We start from the raw sequence: 13,282 nt of genomic DNA, 5'->3' as shown, positions 1-13,282 counted from the left end.
TGGAATATGAATGAAGAGAAAGCCAGGATATCAAAAGCATTTTCCCAACTCTCCAGGCTCTCCCCCAGACAAGAACAGTAAACTGTCCAGGAGGAACACTCAAAGGGCTCTTGCCAGCATCGCAGGGAACCCAAGCATGCAGCACATTGGAGCAGTTGGTATCATGCACAAAGCTACACCCAAACCCTCACTGCCAGTAAAGCTGTATTGAACGTGTCAAATCAGATCTGCTCCAGGTATCAGAGCTGGGATTTGGAGCCAGGAAAGAGTTTTTAACAGTCTCTGGGACATCCCATTGGAGCTGGTCCTTAAAGGAATACTACACTTCGTCTTATTGTCCACAAATTCTGACAATCTCTTTGCTGGTGGCATCAATAACCCATCACAGACCTTCACCAGAAGACCCTGGTGATTCCCTTCACCTGAGAACCACTTTAAAGCCAGAAATAACAGCTGCCAACACAAGATGTGGAAAATCAGAAATGAATGAAAAACAGCTCCTTTCATGAGGATTCACCTCACTCACCCAAAACAGAAACTCAATTCCTATCTGCAACACAGAATTCCACCCCCCGAACACAGAAATCAATCAAGGCACAGATTAAAAACAGTGTGACCCACCTGAGGCAGCTCCTTGTGAGCACAGTTTACTCCTCCAATTGGAATGATGTTGGGCATCAAAGGCCTTGGGTAGTCGAGCACAAAATCCAACCTCATGAGCCAAACAGAGCCCTTTCGTAAGAGATCCAACAAAGTCACCTCCCGCTGCAGGAACTCTGAAGCCAGTTTTGAGTAGGATTCAAAGCCAAAATCACAGAGGAAAGCATGTGGGATGTCAAAGAGCAGATTCTTCACCCGCTGGAGAAAAGTCATGCGGTCTGTAAGGTCTGTAAATAACCTGGGGATGTAGGAAGGAGGATTGGGACACTGAGTAGCTTCAAAATCTAACCCACACGGGATTCCTCGTAAGAAATAGATAGAAGGAAGGGAAAGATGCTCAGCCAGGATCACCCCACAGGGCACAAATGGGTCTGTAAGGATGGCATCAAACTTGGTCTCCTCAAGGTACCTGATGAGCTCCTTGTTTTGCAAGAGCTTTTCACAGCTGGAGACCCAAAAGTTAGTGATTCTTTTCATACCTTCACGTACATGAGAAAATCTTTCAAAGACATTTCCTTCTTTAAATGAACCATGAAAAAATGCCTCAAAATCTTCCTCCATCTCTTCCTTTGTGTAGGGGACTGAGAACATTTTCATCACAAAGTTCTTGGATGGTTTGATGTGCATGGAGACTTCAGGTGCCACCACGACCACCTCGTGTCCCTTCTGCTGGAGCATGTCCAGCACCTCCTGCATGCTGAGCCAGTGGCTTCCATCCACTGGCACCACCAGGAGCTTCCCAGCAGCAGCCAGACCCAGCAGGGACAGGAGCAGAAGCACAACTGGTGGAGAAGCACTGAGTCCCGGGGCCATTCTTGTAGGGATCAGCTGAGAGCCTCCAGGGAAGGAAACCCGCAGCAACACCAGTGCTTGCTCTGCGCTTTCAAGCAATCTGTGGCACAGCCCAACTGTGGATCCTTATTTTATGTGCTGGGCAGTGAATGTGTAATCCCTGATATGATAAAATGCTGCAGAACAAGCATGCAACTCCTGCCAAGTCCATAGAATGACCAGATAACTCCCAACTATCTCTATCAGAGGAACAGTAAAGAGCGCCCCAGGAAGGAGACAGGTGTGGCTCTCGGACTGCACTTTGGTCCTTTCCCTCTGGCTGGACTTTCTGCATGTGTTCAGGAAATGTTCAGGATCAGCTGAGGGCTTTCAAGGAAGGGAACCTGCAGCAACACCAGTACTTGCTCTGCGCTTTCAAGCAATCTGTGGCACAGCCCAACTGCGGATCCTTATTTTACGTGCTGGGCAGTGAATGTGTAATCCATGATATGATAAAATGCTGCAGAACAAGCATGGAACTCATGCCAAGTCCATAGAATGACCAGATAACTCCCAACTATCTCTATCAGAGCAACAGTAAAGCGTGGAGGAGGAGGAAGGAGGCAGGTGTGGCTCTCGGACTGCACTTTGGTCATCTCCCTCTGGCTGGACCTTCTGCATGTTCAGGAGATGTGCCACATGTAGGAGATGTGTCACATGCACATCACCCTTGGGACTAGCAGAGGCTGCTCCTTCCCCACAATCAAGGCCTGTCCCCTCTCACATGGAAAGCTCATCTCTACGAGACCCAGACCCTATGGCAGCTGTGGAACAGCTCTATACGATCGCTTTTTGCTTCAGAAAACAGGAGAGGTGGATGGATGATACCAGGTTTCTGAGAAGAGATTTATGAACACTTGTGGTAGTTTAACACAATCTGGCTTTTAGTGGAGGCAGAGATGCCACAGAGAATGCTTCTGAAAGAGAAGCTCATCAAAACTTCTACTCAGTCCTGCAGAGCCAATCCCTGAAGGCTCTGACAACTGACGCATTGGGTGGCCCAATTTGAGAAGTTAGTGGCGGTTGTGAGAGGACATAACTAAGAACTAGAAAATGCGTGCAAGTTCTCTTTCCTCCTCTCCTACGTGAGGTGGTGAGGGGGCCACTGGGCTCCTTCCCAGCCTGGCCAGGGCCATGCCACGGTGTGGGGCCATCCTGGCGCTGTGAGTGGCCACATGTCTGATACCATGAGCCCAGGTCAGGAGTGCTCATGCAGCCAGGGCTATGCCAGCACCATCTGCAGTGAGCTGTGCTTCCTTGGTCACTTTCAGCCAGCCAATGCTCCGTGGGCAGAAGAGACAGGAGCGGCAGCAGCAGCTTTTCCTTTTTGGCACCCAGTGATTCACGGAAGCAAACAAACTCCACAACTTTTGTGGAAGTTGTAAAACCGGTATGTTTACTACAGTGATGGACTCATGTGGGAATCGTTCCCCTTAAAAGACATGCGTACCTCTCAGAAATCCAGATCCTTTTTTATCTCCCTGTCAAATACATATGCATGAAATTTCACAAGAGGTTCATACATATTCATTCTACTGATTTCATGTGACATTTGCCACTAATTTTTCTTTATTGGAAAGAACTCCTGGGTCAGGTTGCCCAACTCTGCCTGACCTCCCCCTCCCCCCTTATCTCTGTCCTTCGGCTGAAGCAGTTTCTCCAAGCAGAGGGTTTTTGCGAGAACAGGCAGTCAGACTAAACAGCAAGCTACAGACTTAACTCAAAGATGCACATTTCACCTAAATCTAAATCAAAATGGATTTCTACCCTGGAAAATTTCCACTCTGTTTCACTGGCATGAGGAGAGGCACTGAGCGAAGCCGGTGGCCAGTGCGGTTTGCATGGTGCCAGCGGCCACCATTTGACCAGCAGCGAGGAGCATGGCAAGCAATTCCCCGATGCGGGGCCGGATGAGATCAACCTTTCAGTGCTGCAGGACTCTACAGAAACTTTTCAATTAATAGAACATGAGAAGAAATGAATACACAGACAGCAATTCTCTCGCAAGTCAGAGAAAAGGGAGAAGAGAAGACGTGAGGAGAACAACATGATAACACTAAGGTTGGTGAAAAGGAGGGAGGGGGTGAAGGAAGTGCTCCAGGCCTTGGAGCTGAAATGCTTCTGCATGCTGTGATGAGGTCTAAAAAACAACAGTTTCCCTGTAATTTATGAAGTGCATGGCGGAATTCAGAGTTCACCTGCAGCCTGTGAGAAAGAGTGCTCACGCTGGAGCGTGTGGATGCAGAAAAGATGTGATCAAGTGAGGAATTTGAACACAGAGAAAAGACCCTTGCTTCCTGTTGGAGAATTTTGCTCAGACATGGCTTGAAGGAAAAAAGGCCATGAAAAAATACAGCTGATGGAAAAGTAAAAGGCAGCTGTAAGCAGCTAATTCTCAAGCCTGTTTCTCAGGCATGTTTCTGTAAACAGCAAGAGTTCTCAAGCCTGTCTTCAATGACAAGTAAATACCTTGTCCTTGGATAAGGTATGGGCAAGCAGAGTGACAAACATGGAGGCCTTGACAACCATTCATATCAGGGTGAGAAAACAAATCTTGGTTTCAATAACAAACCACAGGTATTGAAAACAAAAGGAGGGATTAATGTGTAATCTGCAACCTATGATGAGCTTGGGTTTTGCAATATGTATGAGCTTAATTAACACTGTTAAAAAATGTGCCTGGTGGATCAATAAATGGGAGTTCGATGCTGATCAGAGGATGGGTTGTCTCCCTTTGCTTTCTACAAATGCCGATCATGATACGGCAATGCACCACGAAGGAGCGAAGAAACAGGTCAGGTCCTAGCAGCGGGACGGCAGTAAACGCGACAAAAGGGATAAAAAAGAAGCTGAGACGTGTCATGCCTTGGGTGTCGTACAGGCGAGCCCGACTGATACGTGCTGCCGCGACCTTGAAGAGGCTGCAATCAGCGCTGACGATTATAGGTATGGAAAGGCAAGCAGCATATTTACAAGAATGGCAGGTTAAGGGGATAGATTTGCAAAAGGATTTTCCAGGACTTTGGACTTACGGCTATGCTAGGGGAGTTTTTATTAACCCCCATACAGTTTACGAGTTAACGGAGTGGCATAAATTCAGTGATTTATTATGGGAGGCTACTTTAGAGAGTGATGAAACTGCCAAGAAGTTAAGTAAGCTATGGCGGGTAGTGCACAACAGACTGCTTCTGCATGTCTCTGAGTGCAAGGCAGCGGCCGCGGCTCAGGGCACCTGCGGGGCTGTGCTGCTCCAAACTCGGCATGGGCGCTGCGCCATGGAGAGCAGCCGCGTCGAGCGACAGCCTGAAATGCTGCACTGCCGCTGCGGGAGCCGAGCCGCCGCTGCGGGAGCCGAGCCGCCGCGGGGGAGCCACGGGTGCAGCGCACGCAGTGAGTCAGCCGGCCAGCGAGTCTTGCGAAACAAAGAGCCCAGCGTGGGGGGTCCGCCTGCTCCGACACACGCGCCGCGGGACCGGAGCGCTTTTCCAGCGGGAGCGTTTCTTCCTCTTGTCCGGTTTATCTCGGCTGTTTGAGGGGCCTGGAAAGGCCCGAGGTGGCCTTGGGGCAGCCCGCGTATCGAAGGATGAGAAGAGGCTTCAGTTCTTCTTTCGGTTTTTATGTTTATTAATTGTTTATCTAAAAGATGTTCTTTCAGCCGAACAAAGATCTGCTCAGCAGCCAGCCATGAGCACACTGTGCTGCCCTCCGGACAGTCACCTATCTTTATACCCATGGTTACGTATACAATATTTATCATTTTTCCCCAATACCATCTATTCTTATAACTCGGTGTACTCTCAGTAATAACCAATCCAAAGGTGCCACCGTGGCCAAAGAAGATGGAGGAGAAGAGGAACAAGAAGGAGGACAGGACACACCCCAATTCCTCCATCTTACTCCTCTAAACCCCCCTGTACATAAATCCTAAACCCTGTTTCTCACCCTCTAATTAGCTAATCTTTTCGCCATTCATCCCGGTGAAGCCCTCATCCTTGTCGTCTCCTGTGCAGGACCAAAGTCCAGCTACCAGACACTTCTGGCAACATTCCAGGACTCCCGAGCCCCCCAAGGTGGTCTCGGAGGCTCAGCATCTCAGGACTGAGATCTTGAGATCCGACACCTCTGCCCCGCAGCCAGCAAAAGCTTCAGTTTTAGACCTAACAGCCGTAATAAATGTGACTTTTGTCAACAAAAGAAAAGATTCCTACTGCAATTAAGAGACCAGTGATAATAAACAAGCGACACCAAAGACCATTACTATCAAGACGTCTCTCACCTAAGTCAAAAGGACGTTTTGCTCTTCCTGGCAGAGACTTTAGATATCAGAAGCCCAAATAACTCAGTCGGTAGAACATCAGACTCCAAAATTGTATTTTGAAAAATTTAAAAATGTTAAAGATGCTGGAGTGATTGTATGAGTGAGATGTTATGAGTGTGCTTTTTGGTATAAATGCTGCAGCAAACACGTGAAAAAAGTTGTTTTAGCTTAGTATTTTAAAATCAGGCCTGTAAGTAAGTTATAGTAAATGCTATATTCTATTTTTATAGTAAATTTTATTTGTTATTAAGTAGTTTAAGTTAAATTATCTATTAAGTGTTATTAAGTTTAAGTTAAGTTAGATTCTGTTAAATTTAAATTATATTAGGTTTAAGTTATGTAGAATTTAAAGTCAGTTGATTTTTGTTAAAGTTTTGTTAGATTTAAGTGATTTTACATGTAAGTTCTGTTGATTTGAAAATAAGTCTGTTAAGTTTAAATATTTTAAGTGCTTTAAGTCTAAGGTCTTTTAAGTTTGAGTGATGTTAGATAGATTTATGCTAGGCGTTAATTTTATGCTTTGCATTTGTTGGGACTATTTGTTTTGCTTGGACCATATGGTGATGGCATATACCCCTTTTCTCCCACTACAAATCAATCCACTTGAGCCAAATGACTGAGGGATTACAGACTGCAAAAGGACAAGAGAGGGGGGAAATGGTTTTGAATCCACCAGAGGATTTACCTTACTGACTTTGACCTTTTCTGAGAAACCCAAGAAAAGGGTGGACGTGGAATTTCAAGGACAGAAAGGATCAATTTCAAGCTTGTTGGACACTGGGGTCGATTCCAGCATTATCAGCCCTAGCTGTTCGCCTCCTCTCTGGGTTCGCATGAATGACAACAACTAACAGCCTTCTTTTCTTCGTCCAATTACCACCTACCGTGCAATGCCTGATAAGACAGGACATTATGGCTCAGTTGGGGGTGGCTTTAACCCTTTGGGGTAAAAGCCATTGCTCGGACCGTGGCTGGAGAACCTTATAGAGATACTAAGTGTGCTTATAATGCTTTTACTTATTTTACCTTGTATTTTTTGATTGTATTCAAGATATGGTCAGTAGAATAATAGAAAAACCCTAGCAGACTAACCTCCTTGTGCAAAAAGGAAAAACGGGAAATTGTTGGAGAATTTTGCTCAGACACGGCTTGAAGGAAAAAAAAGCCATGAAAAAATACAGGTGATGGAGAAGTAAAAGGCAGCTGTAAGCAGCTAATTCTCAAGCCTGTTTCTCAGGCACGTTTCTGTAAACAACAAGAGATCTCAAGCCTGTCTTCAATAAAAGTAAATACCTTGTCCTTGGATAAGGTATGGGCAAGCAGAGTGACAAACATGGAGGCCTTGAGAACCATTCATATCAGGGTGAGAAAACAAATCTTGGTTTCAATAACAAACCACAGGTATTGAAAACAAAAGGAGGGATTAATGTGTAATCTGCAACCTATGATGAGCTTGGGTTTTGCAATATGTATGAGCTTAATTAACACTGTTATAAAATGTGCCTGGTGGATCAATAAATGGGAGTTCGATGCTGATCAGAGGATGGGTCATCTCCCTTCGCTTTCTACAGCTTCCAGAGATAGAAAAAGAAGACCCGTGCTTCCAAACTAGAACAGCTCATCCTTAAAAGACTACATGGCATGAAGTAAAACAACCCAGGCAAACAGTTGTAGGAAGACTGCTTTGCCCCTGGGAGGGACTCATGTTGTAGCAGGTGGAGCATGACTGCTACTCGTGAAAATTAGAACCATGTTGGAGAAGTTCACAGAGAACTGTTTCATGAAAGAGACCCCCCACAGCAGAACATACCCCTCTCCCTAAGCAAACTGAAGAAAGATTTTTAGAAGTGACAAACTGACTACAACCCTCATGTTTTGTCTCTCTGCATTGTTGGTGGGAATGAAAGAAGGGCGAGGGGTGCAGGGGAAGGTATTCAAAAAGTAGTTATCATTATCCTCTTTTAATTATGTTAATAAATTTTTCTTTATACCTTTTACGTTTCAAGCCTGTTCTGCCCTTAAACTGTTTCTTCCCAATCCCTACGTCAACTCATGAGCCCCTTTTGTCTTTCCTTTCCCTCCCCTCTCCTCTGCTCCAATATAGCAGAACAGAATGAGTAAATGGGGTTTTTCTGGGTGCCTAGCTTCTAGCCAGTGTCAAATTCCGACAGCACTCATTAAGGGAGACTTTCCACAGAACAATTCAGGGCCTAATTCTGGCTTCCTTTTTGTCACAGACCAAGCACCCATGATGTCCAGCAGTGGTGGAGTCGTGTGAAAGCTCACGTGGCCAATCCCAGTGTGCACAGGTATGTCTGTCACAGCCACCTCCACACTTGGGGATGAGTGGAATAGCCATAATGGGGGCTTCATTATCCCAGCCCACATCGCACAAATCCTAGGGAACAGGACTGAAGAGAAAGCCAGGGCGCCAAAAGCACTCACCCAATTTGCTAGGTTCTCCCCTTGAGCAGCAGAGGAGGCTCTCCAGGAGGAACACTGCCCAGGGCTCTTGTCAGCATCCAAGGGAACACAAAGTTTGGCATCATCCCTAAGGCTGCACCCAAACCCAAACATCAGTGCCAGTAAAGGCCTACTAGACATGTCAAATCAGATCTGCTCCAGGCATCACAGCTGGACACTCTGCTGGTGGAATCAATGTCCCATCACAGACCTTCACCAGAAAACCCCGGTGATTCCCTGCAACAGAGCATCTTTAAATGCCAGAAGGAGCAGCTGTCTACACACGAAGTGGAAGCCAGGAAGAAGTAGAGATAAATGGTTCCTTTCATGAGGATTCACTTCACTCACCAGAAACAGAAGCTCCTTCCTATTGCATAAAAAAAATTCCCCCCTCCTAAACACAAAAACCAATCATGGCATGAATTAAAAGAGTGTGACCCACCTGAGGCAGCTCCTTGTGAGCACAGTTTACTCCTCCAATTGGAATGATGTTGGGCATCAAAGGCCTTGGATACTCTAGCACAAAATCTGACCTCATGAGCCAAACTGAAGCCTGGCGTAAGAGATCCTGCACAGTCACGTCTTGCTGCAGGAACTCTGAAGCCAGTTTTGAGTAGGGTTCAAAGGCAAAATCACAGAGAAAAATATCTGGGATGTCATGAAGTAGATTCTTCACTCGCTGAAGAAAGGTCATGTGGTCTGCAAATTGTGTAAATCCCCTGGGGACATAGGAAGGAGGCCTAGGACACTGAGTGGCTTCAAAATCTAACCCACATGGGATTCCTCGTAAGAAATAGACAGCAGGAAGGGAAAGGTGCTTCGCCAGGATTGCCCCACATAGTAGGACAGGGTCTGTAAGGATGGCATCAAACTTGCTCTCCTCAAGGTACCTGATGAGCTCCTTATTTTGCAGGAGATGTCCACAGCTGGTGACTCCAAAGTAAGTGATCCTTTTGATACCTTGGTAGGCTTTAACAAATCTTTCCAGAAAAGATCCTTGTTCAAATGAAAAATGAAAAAATGCCTGGAATTGTTTCTTCAAATCTTCCTGTGTGTAGGGGACCGGGTACATTTTCATCACAAAGTTCTTGGATGGTTTGATGTGCAAAGCCACTTCAGGTGCCACCACGACCACCTCGTGTCCCCTCTGCCTCAGGATGTCCAGCACCTCCCGCATGCTGAGCCAGTGGCTTCCATCCGCTGGCACCACCAGGAGCTTCCCAGCAGCAGCCAGACCCAGCAGGGACAGGAGCAGAAGCACAACTGGTGGAGAAGCACTGAGCCCCAGGGCCATTTCTGCAGGGATCAGCTGAGAGCCTCTACAGAAAGAGGTCCCTAGCTTTGTGATTTTAAGTTATCTGTCTCTGATTTTTATGGATGGTCTTTAGACTTATTTACATTGGGTAAATGTTTAAACCTGGACACGGCAAAGGCAGCAGAAAAGGTTAAGGTTCATCTTATCTGGCAGACGCAAATCAGGACCGGAGTTACCCTGGGAAACACTCCCCTCTCTCTACTGGAGGAACAGTGGGTTGGAGGAACGCTGCCTGGTTATGTAGGGAGAAAGTTAAGAAGTCCAAGGTGCAGGTGGAGCTGAACTTGGCCAGGGGTGAAAATAACAACAAGAAGGGCCACAACAGGATGGTCAAAGGAAGTCTTTCCCCCCCAGTAAGCAAGACTAGGATGCTGGAAACAATGGACAAAGTAAAGGCTGATGGACTAAAGAACTTTCCTTGCCTCAGCCTTCACTGGCAACCTCTCTTCCCACACCTCTTGACTGGATGGATGGACGGATGGATAGATGGATGGATGGCAAGATGTGGCTGGGGGAGCAAAATTCCACTCAGTGTAAGAGAAGATCACATGACCACTTGAGGAACGCAAACATAAGGGCACCTGATGGCCCAAACACATGGGGCCCCATGAGATGCATCTCAGAGTCCTGAGGGAATTGGTAATGGAGTTGCCAAAGTATTCTCCATGACATTTGAAAACTCCTGGCAGTCAGGTGAAGTCACAGTGACTAGGAAAAGGGAAACATTGCACTCACCTTTAAAAAGGACAGAAAGGAATCCCCAGGGAAGTACCAAGCTGTCAACCTCACCTCTGTGCCTGGCAAGATCATGGAACAGACCTGCCTAGGAGACATTCTATGATTTAAGCAAATGAGAGATCCTTCAACAAGTGGTCTGCTCAAAAGAGCTAATTAACAGATCATTAATTTTCCAAACATGAATTTTCAGAATTATCTTAAATTCCTGCCCTCCTGCCATTCCATACTGTTTTCCATTTGCAGAAGATTAGAAAAAATATTAAAGCTTCACACAGGAAATGGTCTGGATTCTTCACCAGTCTTATATTGTGACACTGCGAGGAAGATGGAAAATTGACTATCAAAGTTCATTTCCCTGCAAGGCTTCCTTTTGGAAGGATGAAGTAGGGTCTGGAAGGAGGAAGGACACAGACGTGGGTTTTGTCAGCTGTACTTAAAACTGAATCAGGAACTCAGAAATACCATTCTAGATCAGCCTGGGAAGGGTTTGCCCCTGGGCCATGAAAGCAAGCAATATTAATGCACAGACAGGATTTGCAGACAAGCCCTAATCATGAAAATTATTGCACAGAAGTAATTTTGACAATAAAATCATTTAGTGTAGTGGTTGATAGCATACACCAAAATATTTTTAAGGACATTTACCAAACTACTGCAGCTCTAGGCACATCCTTTGTAGGGAAAGGGAAAGCAGCATAAAGCTCTTGCAGATGCAGATGATGAGAGAGCAACCAGAGCATTATCTACCACTTGGTGCATTATGATGCTTTATTTCGAAATTATGAAAGGGTGGATCTATTAACCAAAAAGATTCTCCATTTTTAAAAATCAATTATGACAGCAAAACCAATGCATGGGCATAGTTATAGACACACAAAACATTTGCACACAGCATTAAACATCCATATATTCTACCACGGCAATCACTGAACCTGAGATAACGGCTTTTTCTTTCCGCAGTTTATACCTTCAACAAAAATATGTTGGGAATCACTGGTGTTATAGAAACGTAATGTAATAATTTGCTCTCACAATTGAGAGATAGAGGTTATGTGGATGTTAAAATGTAATGTTACAGTAATATGTCCTCCCACAGTCCGCTTTCCCCTCCCCCTTATAGACAGCCTTAGTAGTGAGGGTATTTAGAGGAGGCTGGCTTGTTACCAGGAGGCAGGGCATATCAACACCTGACCTCCAATCAAGATGTAAGAAAGTGACTTCCACCAATGGATGGCAGAGAAAGAGTTGACTGACAAAACTTTGGGAGGGGCTAAGGGTATAAAAGGCAGAACATCCATTTCGTAGATGAGCACGTGGCTGATAATCACAGGGGCTCTCAGTGATGTAGTTTTTCCTTACTTAGTCCTTTTGTTGTATATTTTGTTAAGGTTTAATAAAGCTTTAAAACTTTTTAAAGGTGAGCAGACATTTCTCATACTGGCATGGGATACTCAAACCCAAAATCTGTTCTTTCAAGCCAAATGGATCCATGGCTTAAGAGCCCCTCTGGTGTTAATTGTCTGTGAAGAACATCTGAGGCCTGAAGTTTAAATGGGAAATAGGCAAAATGGGAAAGAAAGGAATCTATGAACTTGAGAGCTGAGTTTTCCACATGCTGGGTAAACACCATGTGGTCTGAGCTGTCCCTGAGTGTTTTTGGGATGAAGGAAGGCAGATGTGGGCACTGAACAACCTGCAAATCCCAACTGCAGGGAAATCCCCAGAGAAAGAAAACAGGACTGAGAGATGCAGAGCCAGGATTTGTCTGCAGGGTACAAGAGGATCCACAAGAACTTTGGAGGTACTGTGTCAGATCCTTGTTGTACAGCAGACCGCCACAGGAGGAGATGTAGAGGTTGGAGGTGAACCGGACTTTTTTAAGGAGAGCAGTAATTCTTTGATGGAAGGTTTTCTTTCAAAAGGATCGTTCCTGTGAGAATCAACTGCTCACTTTGAAAATTTAAAAAGGTTTATTAAACGTTAACAAGAATACAACATCAGGAAAAAGCTGCAGCACTGGGAACTGCCCTTGCATACCACATGGCTGGTTCATCTTCAAGATGGGTGCTCAGTCAACATAGGTACTGGGGGTTGCATCAGCCAGCCCTGGCCCTCCCAAAGTCTGTCAGTCAGCTCTTCTTTGCCATTTATTGGTGGAGACTGTTTTCTTGTAACTTGATTGGAGGTCAGGTGTTGCCATGCCTCACCCCCTAAGCACCAAGCTTTTCCATTGCCACCTGCCCCATGCGAGGGACACCTGTGCAGCTTCTTTGTACCTGTCCCAGACAGCCCAGGCTGTGTGATGGCAACAATACAGGGGGGATAGGGAACTGTGGGGAGAACAGAGGGCATCTAAACCACAATAACATAATTACACATCACTAAAGCTTTTCTGAATATTCACACAATAGTTTTCTTTTAATTGCGAGAGCCAGTCATCTCATTATCTATCTATAACATTCCCAAGGGAGCACACATGTGCTCTCAGCTTGTCCCTGCATAACCACACTGGATACCTTTTGAAGCTGTAATATGCAGATGCCTCCGTGCCCAAGTTCGCTTCCGGTGCCATGGTGACAATCTGGTGTCCTTTTTAGCAGAGGGCCACCACCAGCAGGCGCAGGCTAAGCCAGTGACTTTCATCCATGGCACCACCCGCAGCTTCCCACCACAAGCCGGGCACAGCAGGGACAGAAAAAGCAGAATCCCCACCAAAGCTGAGGAGCTGTATTTACCCACAGAAGCCATGTTCCCAGAAATCCAAATTCTGCTCATCTGCCTCAAGCAGCTTTTAAATACAGCCACAGCTCCCTGCCAGATTCCCACATTCCCCCTTAACGACCCGGCTTTTCCAGCAGAACCATTCACTGGTAACCATTGAAGGCATTGATGAATCATTTCAGTGATTAATGAATTTGGGTTGGACGGAACTGGGCTTGGTAGGGCTCCCTTTGGCC

General features: G+C 45.9%; 1 protein-coding gene across 6 annotated transcripts in view; it reads right to left on the bottom strand.

Moving 5' to 3' along the window:
• LOC102063269 (UDP-glucuronosyltransferase 1A1) overlaps positions 1–13,282 on the bottom strand; it is a 91,016-nt gene that overhangs the window by 31,410 nt on the left and 46,324 nt on the right. The window contains exon 1 of one of the 6 annotated variants that reach the window (XM_074548874.1): positions 8,715–9,627. The exons of 4 other annotated variants lie outside the window; for them this stretch is intronic. In XM_074548874.1, coding sequence (XP_074404975.1) covers positions 8,715–9,566 — 852 coding nt within the window. In that variant the 5' untranslated portion in view covers positions 9,567–9,627. Of the gene's footprint in view, positions 1–621; positions 1,489–8,714; positions 9,628–13,282 lie in introns of those variants that run through there. One more of the 6 variants, XM_074548872.1, reaches the window with a different exon arrangement.

This window comes from Zonotrichia albicollis, chromosome 10 (assembly GCF_047830755.1).
Source record: "Zonotrichia albicollis isolate bZonAlb1 chromosome 10, bZonAlb1.hap1, whole genome shotgun sequence".
NCBI lineage: Eukaryota > Metazoa > Chordata > Aves > Passeriformes > Passerellidae > Zonotrichia > Zonotrichia albicollis.
This window is presented reverse-complemented; position numbering and strand designations above follow the sequence as displayed.